Here is a 24,674-nt window from a genome sequence, read left to right on the forward strand (position 1 = left end):
GCAAAGTGGAATGCAGCACATAAAGAGGATAACTGCAAGAGAACGTAGGTGAAATTGTTAAAATGAAGCACATAGCACGTGTTTGGAACTGGCCTATTACAAGTATAAAAAGGAGTGGTAAGCCACTCGGCAACACACTCAAAATTCCAACCTAAAATTTTTGGCTGAAGGCCAGAAACATCACAGTACTTTAAAACTTTCTTGACACTCGCCTCGTCATCGGCTAGAATCGTGGGCAGATCCCCACTAATATTAACTTCCGCCCTGACAGAACGATATAAATCACACTCAACTAAAATGTGGCGTACAGTGATTCGTACGCCACAGGCATCACACAGTGGGGGTTCCTCTCGCCGTAGTAAGAAGGCATGCGTAAGAGGACAGTGTCCTATGCGAAGACGTGTAAGGGTCACTTCGTCACGCCTAGGTGACCGGCAGGAGGAACACCACGGCTGGATGGTGGGTCTCACCAATCGCAGCTTATTTTCCCTCACCGCCAGCCATTCCTCCTTCCACAATTGTATACACTTCCGCCGCAGCACAGAAACAACGCCTTGCAAAGGAATAGAACATTGTGTCACCTCCGGTAATCTGCAGGCGTCCTTGGCAGCTCTATCAGCTTGTTCATTTCCCCGTATGCCCACATGCCCTGGCACCCAGCAAAAGGACACTTGCTTGCCCCGTCGTTGGAGGATGTACAGTTGGTCGTAAATCAGCTGTTCCAACTTCTGCGCTGGTTACAGGTTCTGCAGTGACTGTAATGCGCTCATTGAGTCAGAGCAAATGAGAAAGTTTTTGCCCTGAGTACACCGTATCTGCTCCAATGCCTTCAGGATCGCGTGAAGTTCTGCGTAATACAGGATGGTATAAATAGCTTATGTATGTTAACGCCCTGGATCCCCCGCCCCCTCCTACCAAGTAATCACACTGAAATATTAAAACGAGGCAGCTAATCAGTGTACCTTTCTGGCGTCCTGATGACGACCAGTGCTGGCCAACCTGTACGGCGTTTCAGGCATGAACGGGAAGCAGATGACATACAGGAGGAGCGGAGCCGTGCTGGCGTAGAGGACGGCGCTGTAGGACAGGCAGGCACCCAGCACGTAGCCGCAAAGTACGCCGCAGTTGCAGAGTAGCGACAGCAAGCAGCCGAGGGCGCCGCGCGCACCGTCGCTCGCAGTCTCGCCCACGTAAAGCGTCGACAACAGGACCGCGCATGTGCCGTGCACGCTCGCCAGAAACCTACCGTCACACCATCACCCGATGTTAACTACTTTCCCTGCGTGATAATAGTGACTGAAAACTTACATTTATTTTCCCACAAAATAACCTGGAGCTTCTCGAACCATCATCACCTGACAACGTGCAATGTCCCTTGCGCTTTTTGTGAACTACAGTTCCTTATCAATTACCATTTCTTGTCAATCACGACCAGCCTAGAGACTGACGCTCCGTCCAATTTAATCGTGTAATATTATATGGACTGCATTGTAAGCTACTGGCAAATACGTTCAGAGACACAAGTCAAGGGATAGCGACATGCACATATGCAGATGACAGTAATAGTTCGTACACAATGTACAAAGGGGCATTGCATTTCAGGAGCTGTCATTTGTACTCAGATGATTCATATGAAAAGGTTTCTGAAATGATTATGGCCGCAAAATGGGAATTAACAGACTTTGAATGCTGAGTGGTAGTTGGGGATATCCCATTTCGGAAATCGGTAGGAAATTCAGTATTCTGAGATCCACAGTATCAAGGGTGTGCAGAGAACACCCAGTCTGTGGCATTACCTCTCACCACGGACAATGCAGAGGCTGACGGCCTTCATTTAACGACGGAGAGCAGCAGCGTTTATGTAGAGTTGTCACTGCTAACAGACAAGCAACACTGTATGAAATAATCGCAGAAATCAATGTGGGACGTACGAGAAACGTATTCTTTTGGACAGTGCCGCGAAATATGGCGGTAATGGGCTGTGGGAGCAGACTGTAATGTTATGTGAGCCCCACTGCCCTTTTTTTTAAACTAATTTGTGCCTGATTTTATTCTGAGTAGCTCAGTAATGTACGTAAATACCGTAAATGTAAATGTGATTCAAGAAGTACTTGAAGTGAAGTGAAGCGCAGCTGGACAGCAAGAAACTCTTTAGCGCGCAATCCCCACAACGATAGTGGTTGTGAATCTTACAGTATGGACTCTAAAAAAAAAGACAATTGATTTATTAAAAAAAAGAGGACTGTTAATCTATATCTTGTGGAAAGAGGACGTGTTGTTAGGCCGTCGCTCAGAACGTATTGTTACATGTAATGAAAATTGTTATTTTAGTGATAAAGCCGAGTAAAGCATGTGCAACAGTTGCGAAACATTTATGTATACAAATAGTCTGGAAGTGAAGACTGGAAATATCTTGTTTTTGGAAAAAGAGGTGAACTTCATTGTCGTCGCCGTCTATCAATCGACAGAATCGTAAGTGTTCGAAGTTCACTAAAATACAGGAAAAGAAATGCATTCTCTATAGCTTTCATTCAATACGTAACAGCCTCTCATAATTTCTTAATTACAGTAATTGAATTATGTTCTTGTACGATAGTATGGTGCTGAACTCCACTGACCAATGCTGATGTAGCAGGACGTGTAGTTTGAAGGAAGTTTGTGTGCCAAGCAGTCTCCTTTTCTCACGAAAAGCAGATTGCTGTTCGATCTTATTTGCTTACAACAATGGTCCCTTAGGCATGAAAAGCTACGAAAACTTGGGCTCAAAGCTATCCGCAATACGGTCAAGTAACTAACACAGTCGTATTTTAAACTTTAAACAACAAAAAGTTCCTCCGAATTGTAATACGTCACCAACTGGTGCAGACGCTGATCATTCAAGGAGGCAGCACCGAAATTCAGGTACCAGTTACGACTTAAAAATCTCAATCAAAAATCAGTCTCTCTCTCTCTTTCTCTCTCCAAACACATATATAAATATTCATATTATTAAGATAAAAGTCATTTTATGCTAACGGCATGACATCTCTTGCAGTGCAACTCCTGGGCCCTCTGATTGTATTGATAACACCCTAGACGACTGGATAATCATGGGCTGTTCAGATGATTCCCGATTTCAGTTGGTAAGAGCTGATGGTAGGATTCTAGTGTGGCACATCCCCCATGAAGCTATGGATCTAAGTCGTCATCAAGTCACAGTACAAGATGCTGGTGGCTCCATAATGGTGTTTGCTGTGTTTACATGGAGTCGACTGGGTTCTTTGGTCAAAGTGAACCTATCACTGACTGTAAATGGTTATGTTCGGTTACTTGGAGACCATTTGCAGCCATTTACGAACTCCATGCACTCAAAGACCTGTGGAATTTTCGCCGGGCTACAGTTCATCACGACTGGTTTCAGAAACATTCTGGACAATTCAAGCAAATTATTTGGTCATCCAAAGTGCACCGCATGAATCACATAAAACATTTATGGGACATAATCAAGAGTTCAGTTGGTGGACCAAATCCTGCACTGGAAACAATTTCACAATTATGGGTGGCTATAGAGATAGTATGGCTCAATATTTCTGTAGGGGACTTCCAGTGACTTGTTGAGTACATGCCACGTAGAGCTGCTGCACTACGCTGGTCAGAAGGTGGTCTGACACGATAATAGGAGGTATCTCATGACTTTTTTCAACTCAGTGTATGTGTCCTAATCAGTCTTAGTTTCTGTTCAGTCGTGATCAATCGCTTGACTGATGCCCTTTCGAATTATATCGCGTATTGTGCTATGGACCACATTGCAGACAAACTGGAAAATACAGCTTGCAAAACAAAAACCGTGTATGGCTGTATGATAATCTTTAATGGGACATTACTGGTTTCATGGCCTATACAGCCACACCCTGAGATATACATCTGAACAGAAAAAAATCTGAATGGCAATCCACATGGTTCAGCAGAGCCACGTCATAGCTTTACAATCACAAAACCCAAATAATGCCAATCACTAAACAAACTCATAGTATTTTAAGGCATTGAAGGTATGAGTGCAGGAACAGCCAAACACAGTGGAGTTTCATCTTGACTCTCCCCAAAATGACATAATTATTTGTTCAAAAATTATGTTTGCAGTATTACCACATCTAAAATACGGCATCAACACACACACACACACACACACACACACACACACACACACACACACACAAACACACACAATCCTGTATTACGTAAAATGACGCCAAAAGTATTTTAAACTATGTTCTCATTACTGGCTACAATAAACCGTGCCATTCTGTCCAAGACAGACAATGGCACGGCCTTATGGTTTGAGGTGCAATAAACTAGAATTCTCTTTCACCTTTGGTGTTCCTGGAACGTACGATAACCAGCACTTGGTGTGTGAAGAATGCTGTTTGTCCCATTCTTTTGCTGGAAGATAATATTTTGTTCCAACAGGATAATGCTCGGCCACACAATTCCTTTGAAGCTTAACATACTCTACAAGACGAGCAACAACTCCTCTGGCCATCACATAGTATTCGCCATCTATAGAATCGACTGGATGCCCGAGTAAGTGACTGCCTTGCTGCCCATGCAGGCTACACTACGTACTAATACGGGTGTTTCAGAATGGTTCGATACCTAGTACCTCAGAACCACTCATGATACTGATCTGTAAAAGTAACCATTTAATGTACTCCGTATGCACTGTTGCAACAATAAATCTGGAATAAATTGGAAATCTTTGAAAGGATACGCTGATTTTTTTTCTGACAATGTAGTTTGAAGGGTATTTTGATGCACATTGGGGAAAGTTGAGATGCAGTTTGAAGGGCAAGTAGATTTCCTTTTGGAGCAATCTGATTCAGTTTGAAGGGCCACTGGGTACAGTTTCAGGGGCAGTTTGATACAGTTCATGGGTAAGTTGTACAGTTGCAGGGGCTAGTTGCTACAGTGTAAGGGAGGTGGGGAAGTAGATGCAACTTTGCTGTGACATGAAGGGTAATTTCATTGGCCTGTTCCATTTCTTTAAATAATGATTCGTTCTATTTTTTTAAACATTGACTAGCTGTGGTTCTTATATGGTGATCTCTTTCGTTTCTTAGTCGTTTAGGAGAGTGGTGGCCACTCAAGGGGGAATGGTGGCCACCCATGGTAGTCAACCACCATTACCCATTTACTGTTACCTATTACTCTTCACCCATTACCTGTTAACCATTTACCATTTACTGTTACCTCTTACCCATTCACTGTTATCCATTAGCTGTCTAACATTTACTGTTACTCATTTTTCATTTATCATTTACTGTTTTCCTGTCACCATACGCCATTCGCAAATTATAGTTTACCATTTATTGTTACACATTACCTGTTCACAGTTTCTTGTTACTCATTACCTGTTATCCATTTACCATTACCCATTACGCATTCGTCATTCACCTTTTGCTATTACCATTTCCTATTGACAATTTGTTATTCACCATTTACCATTGTGGATTTACCATTCATGTTTTGCAGCTCACAGTTCACCATTCATATCCAATATCTTTTGAACATCATTCTCCAATTGACCACAACTCTCTTGCCTATCCATCACCAGCCATCATTCTCTCCACTGGCTACAATTCTCCACTGCCCATCATTCTCTCCATTCACAATCTTTTTTTTCCATTGCTTACAATACTCTACTGACTATCGTTATCTCCAGTGACCATGATTCTCTACTGATCCTCATTCTCTCCACAGACGATCATTCTGTCTACTGACTATAATTCTCCACTAACCATAATTTCCCACTTACCGTTATTCTCCGCTGAACATCATTTTCTCCACCTGACAGTATACCGGCTAACAGTGATCAGGTATTTCCCCGCCTACCTCATCCACTGTACTTCCCCATCATTAATTTTCATCACAGATGCATAATAATTCCACATCTGCATCATCATTATCTACCTGATTTATACACAACAGTAAATTTCCTCTCTCTGTAATGCTTACTTTAATGAGGTAACAGCGTTACATATTACAAAGGGGAAGGTGGGCTGTAACACCTACTTTAATGAGGAAACGACATTATAATAAAGTACAGCGGGCATACAGGTATCCCCCTCTAGTTTCCTCAACGTAACATAGAAGATAACAACTTTTTGTACGGTGCTGGGGGAAGGCATCTTGATGTTATTACATAGATTCCAAGATGTATGGTAAGTTGCTTATTGCTCTGTTGTCATCGTTTACTTTGCTAATTATTGGTGTCCGTTAGGCTTTAGGTTAGATCTGAAGTAGTGCTCGTATCTGTGTTTTAATGTACAGTTTTTACGTTTTTAGATGCGTCTAATGTCTGGTACAGATGTCTATCAATCTATAATTGTTTAAGCAGTGCCAATAGGAGACCTGGGTGTAAAGTAAGTTCCAAAGATAATTTACATGTGGAAATATTTAATTTGAAGGTTCATAGAGCTTGAAAAGCTTAGTACCTCGGCCCTACGTTCGTCCTAGTGAGTGTTGTTTAACCTAGAAGTTTTTATCAGCAGTATCGATATGCAAGCTATGTTCATCAAGTAATCCATAGGATTTAGACGTAGCATTATTAATTTGAAGATCCACTGTGCTTACAAATTGTGAGAAGTCTTATGCATTTAGAAAAAATTATACAAAGTTACTTTGCTCTAGTTTCCGTAGACATAGGTAATCATACTTGCATGTTATGATAATGAGCCTCCATGTGTGAAACTTCCTGGCAGATTAAAACTGTGTGCCGGACGAAACTTGAACTTGGGACCTTTGCCTTTCGCGGGCAAGTGCTCTATCACCTGAGCTACCCAAGCACGACTCACGCCCCGTCCTCACAGCTTTACTTCTGCTACTTACGTCTCCTACTTAAGTGATGTGATTTAAAGCCTGCCATGTTTCTCCCATATACGGCAACTGTTTCTTCAAAAGCTTCCAGAATCTTAAAGAAGGATAAAGTGCGTGTGATACTTTACCTAGCGGCGAAGCTGGCAACTATTCAGGGGTCCGTGAGGAATGATCTGCCTTTGCTGATGACGTCAGTGTTTGAAATTCTTTGATAAAATTTTTTTAATTTATGGAGTGCAAAAATATGAACACACATGGAGGCTTCCAGAATGAAATTTCCACTCTGCAACGGAATTTGCGCTGATATGAAACTTCCTGGCAGATTAAAACTGTATATCTCGGATTACTCTTTATTGCTGCTCAATACTAACAAGCAGATATTTTAAAAATGGTTCAAATGGCTCTGAGTACTATGGGATTTAACTGCTGTGGTCTTCAGTCCCATAGAACTTAGAACTACTTAAACCTAACTAACGTAAGGACATCACACACATCCATGCCCAAGGCAGGATTCGAACCTACGACAGTAGCGGTCACGCGGTTCCAGACTGTAGTGCCTAGAACCGCTCGGCCACTCCGGTCGGCGATTTTTTAAAACAATTATTGACGAATGGAGTGGACATATTGTAGCGCGTCACTTGTAAGTAAACATGAAAGCAATCCTGAAAGACGGGATCCAGTTCGCAGTGCAGTGCGACTGATATTCTGGGCAGTTGATCCGTGGGAGAGGATCAAACAGCGAGGTAACAGGTCCCCTCGGATTAGGGAAGGAAGTAGGCTGTGCCCTTTGAAAGGAACCATCTCGGAATATGCCTGAAGCGTCGTTCTCCCGAATGCGAGTCTAGAGTGCTAACCACTGCGCAACCTCGCTCGGTATCCTGGTGAGTGCCTTTGACTTGGCCAGAGAAAGACAAGCAACGAGGGAGTGTGTTGCTTCGTTGCCTTTGCTGAAAGACGTCCGAAACAGACAGATATGTTCTAGAGGTTAGAAATTTTACCTTTCATCTCAGTGTTTTAATAGGTCATTACTTTTTGATAAAAGCAAGTGACAAAATTTATTTTATTTTGTTTTTACCAAAGCAAACATTTCGTGGGTGCGGCGCGCCCACAAGATTATGTATGTGGGTGCTCGAGCCCCGGCGTACCCACGTAGTCGACGCGCATGATCTCGGTAAACAGACGCCCGACTGAGGTTTACTGAAAGAATCTCAGGATGTGTGGTCCACCTGCAGACAGATAACTTGCTAAACTCTCTTTCAATCAATACTTGAAGAATACCTACTTCGTCATTCTGGGACCCATACCTGATAGGGCCAACAGAAGAAACAGAGAAAATCCAAAGAAGAGCAGCGCATTTCGTTACGGGTTCATTCAGTAGGCTTGAAAGCAAGCAACACGGCTATTCTCAGGCAACTGCAGCGTCTGCTACAGGAAAGGCGTTCAGCATGATGGTGCCGTTTAGTGCTTGAGTTCAGAGCGCAGAAGTTCGTAGAAGCGTCAGCCAGTATATTGCTGCTTCCTACGTATATCTCGCGAAAAGTTCGTGAAGATAAAATCGGAGAGATTCGAGCTCACACGGAGGATTATCAGCAATCGTTCTTCCCGCGAATCATACGCGACTGGAACAGGAAAAGGGAGAACTGACAGCGGTTTACAAAGCACACTCCGTCACCTCTGTAAGCTGGCTTGCTTAATATGCAAGTAGATGTAGCTGTGCATATACTCTTCCAAACAACATTAAACAAAATACATCTTCTGGACACCTTCATTCCTGTCCAGTTGCTGAATAAACAACCGCGCTCTCGATGCCGTTTTGAAGCAATAGCTCTCTCACAAACTCATTGCTTAATTGGTAAATTTTCTGTAATTAAACTCCTCCTATCATGAGCTGATGTAAAATTCTTCTTTCTTTGGCGTGTTATCTACAGTATATAGGGTGTCAGAGAAGCCCGCTTACTTCATTTAACTGTTCATAAATGAAGTAGTTTTTCTAACGCTACTGATTTTAAACTGACGAAAAGCATTGTTGTCAGTATTATTTTGTTTCGTCTCTGCATGGCATTGTTTCAGTTGCGAATAGTCGCTGATGTTATCGGGAGCGATTACAGTGCTGAGGGGTGATTAGTGGTGTCTCTGTGCATGCACAAACGCATACAGACGCAGCAAACAACGAGGACGCAGCAAATAACGAGGACGCTTAGATGTCTGTTTCGCAAGGCCTTAAATCATGAAGTAACTTGATTTCATTGGGAAAAACGTAATTTTATTTCAAGAAGTGTCTAAAACAGGCTACGTACGTGACGTAAGAAAATGTGAGAGGAGACGTGTGCCTCATTCGCTCAGTCCGTTGTAATGTCTCTGATTTCCATTGTTTCTGACAACAGCCAATCACAAAATATCTGCTGAACCTCAAGTACTACCTCTGTACGTCCATCTCTTGGCAGACAGTTGCGAGACCTTGGCTGTTCAGTACAGAATATCAAATCAAACACCTTACAGTCGCCTGCCAGGGTGGTCGAGCGGTTCTAGGCGCTACAGTCTGGAACCGCGCGATCGCTACGGTCGCAGGTTCGAATCATGCCTCGGGCACGGATGTGTGTGATGTCTTTACGTTAGTTAGTTTTAAGTAGTTCTAAGTTCTAGGGTACTGATGACCTCAGATGTTAAGTTCCATGGTGCTCAGAGCCATTTGAACCATTTTGAAAATTATTATTTTACTGGGCTACCAATTTCGGCGATATATTACTCCATCTTGAGGCCCTCTGGCCGATGTGTAGTAGGGTTCCCACCTTTGGTCGAGTCAGAATAGGAGGCAGCATTCAGTACCTGCTATCCGTAGATTTTTAGACAGGATCACTTCAAATATCATCTGCCTACTACACGAATATGTAATAAAAATGGGGGTTCCTATTAAAAAAACGCAGCTGATATCCGTTTGACCTATGGCAGCGCCATCTAGCAGGCCAACCATAGCGACATCTGGTTCCCCCCTTCAAGCCAGAGAAGTTCCATTCCTTGTAGTTTTTTCGTTTGATGCTTATTTCGTGGGATATTCGGCCCGGTCACTATCAATGGACCACCCTGTGTAGTGCAAATGATGCGTGGAACATGAAACTAACTAACTTGCCTAGCGGTATAGAGAGCTGCGACCTCAGTGGACGACATGAGGATGACCCACGCCGCAAGCTGCAGCGGCACGATGATGTATCCGAGTATCTTGCGGTCGACGTGCGAGCTGAGTGCGGCAAACAGGGGCAGGACGCAGAGGCCGCCGAGCGCCAGCAGCGACGCCACCCAGGACGCCTGGTCCGCCGTCAGCGGCTGGTCGCGGAGGCCGCTCTTTGCAGACATCAGCTGCGGCAGCGCCATCGCCGTCCACGCCACGTGCGTCCCCAAGGAGAATGTGCTCAGGTTCACTGCACATGAGCAAATGACTCCATGATTTACTGAAATTATTATGATGTTTCTTGTTCTGCCTATCAGGAGACAATAACTGGCACATCCGTTCTTGGTATAACGTACAAGGAAACACCATCAACTCGGCCTCGATCCTAAATAATGAAAAGTCTGAAGTCATCAACATGAGCACCAAAAGGAACGCGCTGAATTTCGGTTACACGATAGTTCACACTAATGTAAAGGCTGTAAAGTCAAATAAATACCGGGAGTAGCTGTGCAGAGCAGATAATTAGTCTAAAATTGATTATGGCATACTACAAGAAACGGAACAAACCTCTGCCAATAACATTTGTAGATTTTAAGAAGACACATGACTGTCTCCACAGACCTTCAGTATTAAAATTTTTAAGAAATCTAGGACTCCATCCAAAACTAATTAAAATAATACAACTCACTCTAACCAACACCAAATCAAAAGTGAAGTTTAGAGGAGAAATTTCGGAACCATTCCTCATAAAAACAGGCTTAAGACAAGGTGGCTGCCTATCACCATTATTGTTCAACTCTGCACTGGAATACATAATGAGAGAATGGTGCAAGGACAATCCAAAGATGATAAGAGTTGGAATTGCAAAAGATGATAGTAGCTTAAGCTGCTTGGGATTTGCTGATGACCTTGCTCTCCTAGCCAACACCGTTCAAGAAGCCAGGCAACAAGTGAAATCACTACAAGAAATATCAGAGAAAGTAGGCCTTAGAATATCATTTGAAAAAACGGAGATTATGCTAACTGATCCACCACTTGCAAACAAAATTACAATAGGAGAACAGGAAATCAAAATTGTTGATAAATTTAAATATTTAGGTGAAATAATAACATACAATCTAAATGAGAAGCCAAAATGGCAGAATAGAATAAAAAAACTGAACTACGCAAATTAAATTACCAAAACTACATACAACAAAAAAGCTTATCTATAGATGCAAAATTAAAACACTATAAAACAGTTACACAACCAGAAAGAACGTATGCAGTTGAAACTATCTTCAAAAAAACTAATACTGCAGAAATTGACAGAATACTAAAAATAGAAAGAACAATAATTAGGACATGTATAAATAAACAGTATAAAATAAATGGACATTGGAGAATAGCATCAAATGAAACAGTATATAAGAAAATAGAACCAGTCATGAGCACGATCAGGAAGAAACGCATCTCATTCTTTGGACATCTGATGAGGACTCCAGAAAACAGAATTAGTAAAAAAATAAAACAAAAATTGTGGAATAGCAAGAGCGACATTAAATGGATCACAGAAATTAAAGAAGATGTAAAAGAACTCCAAATTACAGTAGATGACCTAAAAAACAAGACAGAGAAAACCAGAATACTGCAAGACCCGCAAACCAGACTACAAATGAAAATTAATAAAAGGAGTACAGGGAGAGTGGTCTCAAATCAAGAAAGAAAGAAAATATCTGAAAGAATGAAGAAATATTGGGCAGACAGAGGAGCAAAACATCTTTCATATAAGAATAAACGCTAATAATTATATTACTTAAGTATCATATTAAGTTACTATTGAGCCAAATTGTATCCCTGTGTAACAACTTGCTTATAACTTTGTATTTTTGACTATAGTGGTCCAATGAAGGCCATAAAATAAATAATAATAATACATAATAACAAAAATACCGGGTGATCTAAAAATCAGTATAAATTTGAAAACTAAATAAATCACGGAATAATGCAGATAGAGAGGTACAAATTGACACACATGCTTGGAATGACATGGGGTTTTATTAGAACCAAAAAAATGCAAAAGCTCAATAAATGTCCGACAGATGGCGCCTCATTTGATTAGAATGGCAATAATTAGCATAACAAAGTAAGACAAAACAAAGATGATGATTTGTACAGGAAATGCCCAATACACCCACCATCATTCCTCAACAATAGCTGTAGTAGAGGAATAATGTTGTGAACAGCACTGTAAGACATGTCCGGAGTTATGGCGAGCCACTGGCGTCGGATGTTGTCTTTCAGCATTCCTAGAGATGTCGGTCGATCACGATACACTCGCGCCTTCAGGTAACCCCAAAGCCAATAATCGTACGGACTGAGGTCTGGTGACCTGGGAGGCCAACCATGACGAAAGTGGCGGCTGAGCACACAATCATCACCAAACGACGCGCGCAAGGGATCTTTCACGCGTCTAGCAATTTGGGGTGGAGCGCCATCCTGCATAAATATCGTACGTTCCAGCAGCTGTTTATCAGCCAGGCTGGGGATGGTGCGATTCTGTAACATATCGGCGTACCTCTCAGCGTCACGGTAGCAATTTTGCTGTCCAGCGCTATCTGTCGGACATTTTGTGAACTTTGTTTTTTTGGCTCTAATAAAACCCCATATCATTCCAAGCATGTGTGTCAAATTTTACCTCTCAATCTACATTATTCCGTGGTTTATTAAGTTTTCAAATTTTACGGACTTTTTGATCACCCGGTAATTGCGCATTACAAATACGAATAACTTAAGTTGGAACGATCACATGGATAATGTTGTTGATAAAGCAAACCAAAGACTACGATTTATTGGTAGAACACTGAGAAAATACAACAGGTCGACTAGAGAGGACTCCTCTACGTCCTCTTCTTGAGTACTGCTGTACGTTGTGGAATCCGCATCAGGTAGGATCGACGCGGGACATCGAAAAAGTTCAAAGATGGGCAGCCCGTTTTGTATTAACGTGAAATAGGGGATTGGATGCCACGGATTTGATAGTGAATTTGGGTGACTATCATTAAAACAAAGGCGTTTTTCGGTGTAGCAGGATCTTCTCATGAAATATCTATCACCGTCTTTCTCCTCGGAGCGTGAAAGCATTTTACTGGCGCCCACCTAGGTAGGGAGGAATGATCATCATAATAAAACAAGAGAAATTAGAGCCCGCACGGAAAGATTTAAGTGTTACTTTTAGCACGCACTGTTGGACAATGGATCGGAGGCGAAACAGCTTGAAGGTGGTCCGATGAACCCCCTGTCAGTCACTTAAATGTGAATTGCAGAGTAATCATGTAGATGTGGACGTAGATTTAGGTGCAAGGTGAAAATAAAAAACACACGTGCAAGATATCAGTCCCAACAATCGACCCCGCGTAAGAATTTGGAACATTATTGTTAAAGTATGAAGTTATGTGTAGTTTTTAAACACGCCATGCAAGACATCAGAAGTGTCTCAGTTTAGCAAGTGAGTCCATAGAAGATGTTATATGAAGGGCTTATTTCAATTGTGGTACAGGTCCATTTTTGTTCATCTTGAGATGCAGAGTCCTAAGGTGAAATGAGCGCTGAAACTTCTGTAGTTGAGATACCAGAAATATTCAAGTATATGGCTTCTTGCTAGAGATAAACCTTTCTTTCTGTTTGTTTGGATCATTAATTTCAGAAGCATTATAGGCATAAAAGAGGAGGTAATGGACATGTACCACTATTGACATAAGCCCTTAATATGAGGGGTACAGTATGACTTGACGTGCTTTTCAGTCCGACCTTTGCGGAGATAAACACAATCTATGCCGAGAAGCGCTCCAAGATTATGTCTTTCGCAGAAGCAATTTCAGCGCCGTCGTGTCCTGTGTGAAGTGCAATTCTACTTCCTGTTATTCTAAGTGATGAAGGGGGAAGCTGTATCATTCGGAATAACGTTCAGAAGAGATCCCTTTATGATGTATGTTTACTAAACACCATAAACCACTAACATCGACACCATTAATAAGCATTAACTGATCTATGTCACGGATTGCACAGCACCTCCCGCCGTCGGTTCGAGTCCTCCCTCGGGCATGGGTGTGTGTGTTGTTCTTGGCATAAGTTAGTTTAAGAAGTGTGTAAGTCTATGGACCGATGACTTCTGTAGTTTGGTCCCTTAGAAATTCACACCCAGTAGAACATTAGATTAACTGAAAACTAACAGTCTTCTGAGAGCATGATCATACGACAGAACTAGACCGGAAGGCATCCTGTCAATGACTGCAGACTACAGCTCGCAGCCTGTACCTCGTGATATTTCGTAGTCATTCGTACATTTCGTTAGCTTAAACATTATTCATTTACTTATCGAGATGATCGATTTCTGGCGCTATAATATTGCTGTAACGACCTGTAGGCTTCTCCTCGTATATGTATAGGAAAAAGCACCTTTTACTAGCAAATATTTATTAATCAGAGTTACGTGCTTCGCACCAGAATAACTTGATTTCCCAACGTACCTCGCTGCTGACGTAACGGGGGTTCTCATGTCTAGCCACAGCGCCTCGCACAACCTTTCTGGCTACACCATGTGGTTCACCGGCTCCTTCAGACAGCGAGGGAACTGAAAACTTCCTCTCGACTGTGCCCGTTTTGCAGTGCCGCTTTATGCACTGAAAGCTACTTGATATCTGCAGACGCGATACAAAATTGTACAACTGTAAAATAAGGAAATAAGAAACAGAATATGGCTTGAACAGAAAGGTACCATGAAGCGCGCGCATCGTTTTTTTGTCACTCTCTCCGCGCGCTCCACCATACCCGCTCACTGCCCGAGAACTAAGTACTGAACAGTGGATTGAAGACCAGTGTCCTGCTAATAAAGAATAGCGCAACTCCTGCAAATGTACTTCACTTTAACAGTGTCAGAATTACAGTCCAAAGAAAATAGCGCACAACATCGATGTTAATAATAGCACTAAGCTACTTCTTTAACGACACATTCATTCGTTTCATTCAGTTGCGCTACACTTGTGAATCGCAACATAAAAATGTACAAAACAAAGAGATCTCTGGCACCAGTATGTGTTCGGAACTGCTCTCTTTGACACAATGAACAAAGTGCGTTACCACCGTCAAAAGAATATGTCACTGGATGTAAGATGGTATAGTCCGTCACTGATGTAGTTACTTCGACACGAAGCGTAGTGGAAGATTGGTTGCAATGCTGGTGCACATAACTGCCTGTAAGGAAGAGAATGCATTTGAAGGATATTGTTAAGATGGCGACGTTCACGTCCAGAAGTCGTATCGAGTGAAAAAAGAAGAAATTTATTAACACCAAACATAAATTAAAAGGTTGGGAAGTTTGTTCTGGGAAGTAGCTTTTTCCGGAAGTGAAACGAGGACCATAAGGAGTTTATATAAATGAAATGTTTTCACAGTTGCGAATACGAACAACCATCAGCTGTATAAGGGAACGACGACAATAAAGAATCTGTGCCAGTCCGGGACTCTAACCCAGATTTCCCGCTTTACGCGAGTGGTCACCTTAACCACTTTGGTTGATGTTTTTGGGGAAGGACACCAGACAGCGAGGTCATCGGTCTCATCAGATTAGGGAAGGAAGTAGGCCGTGCCTTTTCAGAGGAACCATCCCGGCATTTGCCTGGAGTGATTTAGGGAAATCACGGAAAACCTAAATCAGGATGGCCGGATGCGGGATTGAACCGTCGTCCTCCCGAATACGAATCCAGTGTCTAATCACTGCGCCACCTCGCTCAGTGACCACTTTGGCTCTGCGTGTTCCATATATCATCATTCCTGTACCTGTACATACATTATGCAGTTTCCGTACAGGGAGGAAATTTTAACTGAAAATCGGTACCAGGTATCGGCGGATAAATACTGTAGTGCCTGAGTTGTTAAGAAACACGATGCAGTGTTCCTTCATGCACGTTTGTATGAAGATATTTTTTGTGTTACCTATAGTATTGTTCAAAGTAAGAGAAAGAAAAAGTAAATATATTAATGGAAGCAAATCTATGGAGTAGATTTCCGACAAGAAGCATTGGTTGGTGTGATATGTCGTGAGACGAATGGCTGTAATTAAATTGCAAGTCGAGAAATACTGTAGCGAGAGATGGCGAAGATTGAAATTTTAAAATTAGGCGATGGAAGTTACGAAAAAAAAAAATGATCAGAAGGTAAGAAGACCTGACATAGTCAAACCAGCTGCAGGAATGGTTATTGACAAGGGGAGGCTACGACGTTGGGATCACAGATTTACTTCAAACTGTGCATCTTTAGTAGGCTATTAAAACAACATAACGTACAAGTAGTAAGTTGCACTACTCTGGCGTTCCGAGAAAATCGTAAGAGAAGTTTTACGCGTCTAATATGTAACTGATGTATGTCTGCGCAGATACAGCACGTTAGAGTTCTTGGTGGTGGAGTGGTTAGCGTTCGAGCGTCGCCAAAGGCATGTGTATGAACGACGGTTCGATTCCCGCTCAAACCTTCCTTTTTGTAGTATCATTGTAAATACTGTGATTTAAAAAAAAATTGCACCAACTCTATTCATTCTTGTTGCTATAGAAATCTCTCACCGCTACGCAGGTTGCAGGTTAACTTCCAAATATGGCCTGCCTCTGTGTCTTCAGGCCCGAAGCGTAGAGGTGCAAACTAGTTCCGGATACGTTAGCAAATCGTATGTATAAAGGATTTCGTAAATCACGATAGGCACACGTTTTCAGGAAAACTCTACTCGTTTCTTCATTTACTTGTCGATAGTTATAAATATGTTTGCCCCTAATAATTAAATTTAATTAAAAAGGTAAGTATTCAACCAGTTCCGCTTCGGCTGGCCTAAGTGGCCGAGCGGTTCTAGGCGCTACAGTCTGGAACCACACGACCGATACAGTCGCAGGTTCGAATCCAGCCTAGGGAATGGGTGTGTGATGTCCTTAGGTTAGTTAGGTTTATGTAGGTCTAAGTTCTAGGGGTCTGATGACATCAGCATTTAAGTCCCATAGTGCTCAGAGCCATTTTTGAGCTCAGAGCTATTTGAACCATTCCGCTTCGAGCACCGAGCGGGAAGGTTCTTGTTTACTTCACTTGCCGCAGCGTCGCTTGTGTGTAGTTTTCCTCGTGAGTGAATCGTAGCGCCTCCACTCCGCCTTTACTGTCTGTTTGTGTTCGTGTACTTGCAGCAGCGTCGACCGCTTCGCTATGGCTACCACGGATTCTACAAGTATTCCACGAAAAGGTACTGTGACCTTTACTTTCTATAAAACAGCGCGACATTTGCAGCCCAGGTCTCTAGATTGGCTTGTCGATACAATTCATGTGAACTCTCATGAAGTCCACACCGCTTATTTTGATGCCGACATTAAATTTATGGATTCCCTTCACGTTGAAAGATTACTGTCGCGACATGGTTCTCAAATCCCGTTCAAGCTTCGTGATAATTCCGTTAGTATGGTGTCACTCGCAGATGATGAAATAGAATATACCAATATACGAGTGTTCAACCTACCGCCGGAAGTTGATGGCAATTTTCTAAAGGACATATTGACTCCTTATGGTAACGTGAAAAACGTCAGTCGTGAACGCTGGTCTACGTAACACACATTACAGTCTAATAGTGGGAATTCGTTCCGTGGAAATGCATGTCAAACGCAATATTCCATCACATTTACAAGTGTGTGGCAATCCCGTTCGTGTCATGTATACTGGTCAAGAGGGAACCTGATTCCTAGGTAATGAAAGTGGATATGTTCGGACTAACTGCTCGACAAAAGTTTTGTGTTAAAACCGTCAACATTGCAGCGTCGCAAATTGACAGTCGCTGATCTTGTTCCTTCTACTCCGGACGTCGAACTTACTTCTGCTTCGGATCATAATGAAAAAAAAAAGTCGTGTAAACGAATTTTCGCCTTGAACTCCGCAACAGGTTCAAAATCCTATTGCCCCCAGGGTAGAACCTTTAAGTGACAAACAAGCGACGTCGCACTCAAAATGGTGAGGGTGAGGATTTGGCTGTGCTTTCTGACCCAACCTCCTTCGCATCGATTGTATTCCCTTGTACTCTCGATGCTACGATACCTCCATTCCGTGATACGGTGAGTGGAGAAGAAATTATCTTCAGCATCCCTATTACTCTCGAAGTGGCTCCATCTGAAATGCTTGTGTGTGGAGAGGGAGCGGAGTCCCCCCTCTTCGTCTTTGTACCCTCCGTTACAGTCTGAGAATGCAGTATCCTCTTGCTCCTTCGTCTTCAGCCGCCGACGGTTTCCCGAATTTTGCCGCCTGCAGCCACTCCCGAGGAGAATAAAATTAACGACCAAGTATCACCAGTTGCATTGGTAGTTCCACTGAATGCTTCGGCCTTAGAGACTAGACTTGCAATACATGTCCCCTGTTCTGACGGGCAGGAGCCTGTGCCTATAACCCCTGCCACACCTCTGTCTGCAGAGATCTCCATGCCGACAGAAGCAGCGTATACAACCAGACCGTGCGGTGGCACCTAAGAAATCTAAGAAAAAAGGTTATGATGATTGGGGTTCTGGTCCACCGATATCTGATTCATCTGTGGACTCCGCAATGGACGTTGACTCTCAGCTGTCTACCTAATTCTGCTCGATACGTTCTGTACATCCCTATATAGCTGAGATCAATGACCCATGTGTGCATGTTCCTTTCCTTAAATGTTAATCGTGTGGAATCAGAACTGCGATTGGCTTCACTGCGTCATTTCATTTATGATTCGTGAGCCGGCCGATGCGGCCGGAGCGGTTCAGGCGCTTCAGTCCGGAACCGCTCTGCTGCTACGGTCGCAGGTTCGAATCCTGCGTCGGTCATGGATGTGTGTGATGTCCCTAGGTTAGTTAGGTTTAAGAAGTTCTAAGTCTAGGGGACTGATGACCTCAGATGTTAAGTCCCATAGTGCTTAGAGCCATTTGAGTTTTATGATTCGTGTGCGGACATAGTGTTCTTGCAGGAGGTGTTATGTAGGCATTTCTCTTTACCTGGCTTTCGTGTGATCTTTACTCTAGCACCCGAATATTCTACGGTGACCGTCTTATTGTTTCGCTAAGGCATTCCTATTGCTGAGGTGGAAATGTTGGATTCTGGCAGAGGCACAGGTTATCAGCTTTTTAACCTTACCTTGGTTCTTTTATATGCTCATTCTGGCACTGGTCACACAGTAGATCGTTCGCATTTTTACAAACAGGAAATTGTGTGTGTCTGTTGCGTAAGAGTCCTCCGGGTATTCTGTTGGATCGAGATTTTAAGTGTGTTGCGTCCTGCAGATCAATCCCCAGATTTTAATTTCTCTCTGAGTTACTTGAATTGGTCCGCTCCTTACTCCTGAAAGCCGTCTGGATATGTAAATACCCAACGTGAGTTAAATTTACCCACTTTACTGCGACTTCTAGTTGCAGGTTAGATAAGTTTTACTTATCAGACAGCCTGTGCGTTAGTATTCTTAATGTCGAACTCATCCCAGCTTCCTTTACGGATCACTGTGCTGCGACTATAACTCTCAATAGTGAACGGCAGCCAGTGAAATTGTTTCGCACTCCGTGGATCTTAAACGTCTCTCGCCTAGCTGACCCCTCTCTCGATGACGTGATGTGAGCCGTGTGGGAGCGTACTCAACGGCCCACTGGGAAGTTCTCTTCCATCCTTGGCTGGTGAACACAGCTGGCAAAACCGAGGCTGAGGCAAACTTTAATACTTTTCTGTGCTGCCAAACCGCAGGACTTTCGAAAAACTGAAGAATATTACTGTTCCATCCTGCGTGAACTTCATGCTGCTTCGGATCACGCCGCTCTGCTGCGAATTGCGGATGCTACGCGTGTAAAAGCAAAATTGACCTTCAAGAGAATACAAATGGAAGGTTACAAAATCCGATCCAAGCAGCGTTAATTGATAATGGAAGAACTGACTGCCTTATATCATTTGCTTCGACATCAGATCCGCGATACGCTCATATTCATTCTCTTACGACACATGATGGACGTATCGTAATGGCGCAAGCTGATATAGTGCGTAACTTACGCCAGTACTATGTAGAAATCTAAGACATCGATGAGTCCAGTGAAAACTTTGGCGACCCAGCAGTCAGCATCTTGGATACGACAATTACACCTGAACATAATGCAACGTTCTTAGCTGCCTTTCAGCCTGTGAAAGTTTATTGTGGTATCGCCTTCTCAAAAGTCCCCGGGTCTGGGTGGACTTCCCAAGGTATTTTACGTGCGCTTTAAGCCGTTGTTGGGGGCTACCTTTAAGTACCTTTTGATTGAAGTGTCACAGGGTAGAGTTGTGCCGACATCGTTCAAAGTGGGGAAAAATTGTTTCAATTCCGAAACGTCGTGGACCGACTGCCTCTGATAGCTTTCACCCAATTACTTTGTTGAACTGGCTGTGCAACTGATTCATACGGACTGTGGTGAAGGCTGTTAATAGTAGAATGTCGGCTCTGATGGTGACGATTGTTGCAAAACATCAAAGCTGCGTATCTGCTCGTACCATTCATACTCCTATAGTCAATTGTCGTGACGTGGTTTCGGTTGCTGCTGTAACGTCCGTCTTTCTAGACCTTGATAAGGCATTTGATCGTGTTAATCACGACTTTTTGCTTCGGATCTTTGCAGCTGGTTTTAGTGTTGACACACAGCAAGTGCTCTCGAATCTGTTTGCTGGTATTTCGGCCTCGGTGGTTGTTAATGGCCAACTGACGCCCTTCCATAAATATCCGTAGGGGAGTACCCCAAGGAAGCCCGCTGTCAATGACTACGTTTGTGTTGTCTCTGGAGCCCCTTCTTCGGATGCTAACATCTCAGCTGACAGGCTGGACTATAGCTATTCGTGCATAGGCAGATGACGTGATGGTTCTACTCTGCAAATCTGCGGAGATACCTCGACGGAAGGCTGTGCAACTGACCCATGCGGAAGGGTGAGTTGGTGTCACACTTTCGTATGAATCAGTTGAACAATGATGTGGGTTCACGGTATGCAGTTTTATGGCACTATATGATAAGCTTGTTGATTCGAAAAAAGCGGATAGGGCTTGAAAACGACAAAATGAATTGCTGAAACTGGTAGCGTTCGAAATAAAGTAAAATAATCTAAAGTATAGGGCTGTTGGCCGGCCGAAGTGGCCGATCGGTTCTAGGCGCTTCAGTCTGGAGCCGCGCGACCGCTACGGTAGCAGGTTCGAATCCTGCCTCGGGCATGGATGTGTGTGATGTCCTTAGATTAGTTAGGTTTAAGTAGTTCTAAGTTCTAGGGGACTGATGACCTAAGATGTTAAGTCCCATAGTGCTCAGAGCCATTTGAACCATAGGGCTGTTGGAAAAAGTTTATTGCATTGCGAAGTTCTCATATTTAGTGCCATTAATTTTACCACAGATTTTGTAATAGTTCCGTGTGTTGGTGTTAAAGCCTTTGTGTCGCGCCATCTCCACATGTGATGAAAGTGACGGTTTCGTACTCCTAGGCAGCATCCATTAACAGACCTAAGTATTATACCCAGAATGAACTGACCACTGTTAGTGTGACAGGAACCCAGTTTAAATGAAGTTATTGAATTTATTGGGTTTTGTGGGGAAGCTCTATCCATATGCAGTTCATCGCCCGTTCTATTTTGTCTGTATGCTCTCATCTTATTGAAATATGGTTTTAAAGTTGTTAGAACCTCTTAGGTGTGATTGATTACATGTATGCAAGGCAGAATTATTCTCCATTGTATGAAAGTTCCTAGCAATGCGTGCCAGCACTTCCACTGAAACCTGGGAGAGTGTAATTATTACATACACAATGTGTTCAAAAGTATCCGGACACCTGGCTGAAAATGACTTACAAGTTCGTGGAGCTTTAATGCTGGCATTCAATATGTTGTTGGCTCACCCTTAGCCTCTCTCTCGCAGGCATACGTTCAATCAGGTGCTGGAAGGTTTCTTGGGAAATGGTAGCCCATTCTGCACTGAGGAGTGGTATCGAAGTCTGTCGGTGAGGCCTGGCACAAAGTCGGGGTTCAAAAACATCCTAAAGGTGTTCTATAGGATTCAGGTCAGGACTCTGTGCAGGCCAGTCCATTACAGAGATGTTACTGTCGTGTAACCTTTCTGCCAAAGGCCGTGTATTGAGGACAGGTGCTCTATCGTGTTGAAAGATGCAATCGCTATAACCGAATTGCTCTTCAAGAGTCGAAATCAAGAAGGTGCTTAAAACATCAACGTAGGTCTGTGATGTGATAGTGCTACGCAAAACAAGAAGGGGCGCAAGCCCCCTGTATGAAAAATGCGACCACACCACAACACCACCGCATCCGAATTTTACACACGCTGGCAGTTGACGCTCACCGGGCGTTACCCAGATCCACACCCTGCCATCCGATCGCCACATAGTGTACCGTGATTAGTCACTCCACACAACGTTTTTCCCGTGTTCAGTCGTCCAATGCTTACGCTCCATACGCCAAGCGAGGCGTCGTTTGGCATTTACCGGCGTGATGTGTGCCTTAGTAGCAGCCGATAACCATCAAATCCAAATTTTCTCACCTTCCGCCTAACTTTCATAGTACTTGCAGTGGATACTAAATGTCGTTTGAAATTCCTGTGTGATGGTCTGGGTAGATGTCTGCCTTTTACACATTACGGCCCTTTTACACATTACGGCCCTCACATTACGACCAACTGTCGGCGGTCTCTGTCAGCCAACAGGCGAGGGCGGCCTCTACGCGTTTGCGCCGTACGTTTCTACTTCACTATCACTTCGGAAACAGTGGACCTAGGGATGTTTAGGAGTGTGGAAATCTCGCGTACAGAAATATGACAGAAGAGACACCCAGTCACCTGACCACGTTCGAAGTCCGTGAGTTCCGCGGAGCGCCCCATTCTGCTCTCTCACGATCTCCATTGATTGCAGCGGTCGCTGATACGGAGTACCTGGCAGTAGGCGGCAGCAAAATGCACATAATATGAAAAACATACGTTTTTCGGTGTGTCCGGATACTTTTGTTCGTGTTAAGGCACATTTGATGATGTTAAGGGAACATTTTTCTTTCAATATTGACTCAGTATTGTTAGATGTTCGTTGTGTGTGTATTCAGTATTGTTGTTTTATTGTAGTAAACTAATGTTCTGACGTGAAAATGTTTAAATCCGCCATGCATTTTCAATTCCCACCAAACTCTCCGAATGATCAATAGCTCTTGTTTTTCGAGAGATGAGGTAATACATTGTGAGATATATCTCACCATGAGTATAGCAGTTTACCCGATGTGTATTTCGTCCCTGTGTGTTCCCACACTGTCTATAGCATCGCTCCGTTGCGCTGTCTAAATTCATATCTTAATAAAAAACGTATGTTGGAGGAAACGGACAGCATCGCACGCGCAGTGGACGAGTGTAATACTCAAACAACTAAATTACTAGTTTCTCTACTTCTGAGTCAAGGGATAGCAGAAGGTCCGTGGTATATCATAAAAATGAATCCATTAAGGTAACGGTGAATTAGGTGATAATAACCAGTTAGAATATGTGCAGTCGGAAAAAGGAGTGCGCGGTTTTCAGTTACCGACACCTCGCAGGATTACTTGAAATAAAAAAAAAATAGTAGACTGCTCTTACACCGAACACACTTTGCCCGTATATCTGCATCAGTTAGCTCTTGAAATACCGTTTCGTAGGCTTTGCTATTTAATTCGCAGATGGTTCCGTCAAGTACGTTTCGTAACGAATTAGGCCATATATAGGATATTACACTATGTTTCAACTGTGTACCGGATACTACAATACTATTAACACTCTCAAACGTCGGCAAATAAAACACGTAGGTGAAGAAACACATCAACTTTGTTTGACTTTCATGTTTATAGGACTTTATAATATTCAATTTACATTCTTCCGCACTGATAAAGAAAACTTTTTAAAGAAATTCATGGCGCTGTTCTTTTGGTCAGATGACCTAAAAAGAAAGCGTACCAAAACACAGTCAACATCACAAATAAATTTAAGGAAAGACGTCCATAGTTGTAGGGACACCTATGAAGGGTGGAAAAAGACTCTCAAAGAAAATTGTAACGTCGTTAATAGAGGTAAATTAAAAACCAGTTGGCTGAAAGAAACACAGGAAAACCTAGAACGACTGGAAATGTTAGGAGGAGAAACTGAGGACCGACAACAGTTCAGAAATAAAACAAGGAACAGGAGAATGTGACAAATGTCAAGTAAAGTAAAACAGGAAAAAATAAACGTATGAAGGAATACTGGGCGAAAAGGAAGGCCAACAAATTTTGATTACTATTGGTTATAAGTGATCCATCCGCGAAGAAGAAGACGTAGGAAATGAAGAAAAAAGGCACTGAATTAATTAAGAGGTTTTGCGAAGCAAGGAAATGAGGAAAAGAGAGTGAAGCTGTGACTGGTTCAACTTCACATGCTATCCCAAAGGGAAATAATCGAAAATAATAATAATAATAATAATAATAATAATAATAATAGACCAAAGAAAAGTTTCTGACCTATAGTAATCACAACCAGTTTTGTGACCCTTTACATATCTAAAGATAACACCTTGTTGCTACTTCTACATTCATTTCGACAATTTCCACGTTTTGAGTGAAAAACTGCTAAGGAATGCAAATCGATGCGTA

General features: G+C 42.8%; 1 protein-coding gene across 2 annotated transcripts in view; it reads right to left on the reverse strand.

Moving 5' to 3' along the window:
* Window positions 1–24,674, reverse strand: part of LOC126278011 (facilitated trehalose transporter Tret1-like) — a 132,376-nt gene that overhangs the window by 51,215 nt on the left and 56,487 nt on the right. For both annotated transcript variants that reach the window (XM_049977715.1, XM_049977714.1), the window contains 2 exons: window positions 9,980–10,268; window positions 963–1,242 (listed from right to left, as the gene is read on the reverse strand). In XM_049977715.1, coding sequence (XP_049833672.1) covers window positions 963–1,242; window positions 9,980–10,268 — 569 coding nt within the window. The remainder of the gene's footprint in view (window positions 1–962; window positions 1,243–9,979; window positions 10,269–24,674) is intronic.

The sequence above is a fragment of the Schistocerca gregaria genome, chromosome 6 (genome assembly GCF_023897955.1).
Source record: "Schistocerca gregaria isolate iqSchGreg1 chromosome 6, iqSchGreg1.2, whole genome shotgun sequence".
In the NCBI taxonomy this organism is placed as follows: domain Eukaryota; kingdom Metazoa; phylum Arthropoda; class Insecta; order Orthoptera; family Acrididae; genus Schistocerca; species Schistocerca gregaria.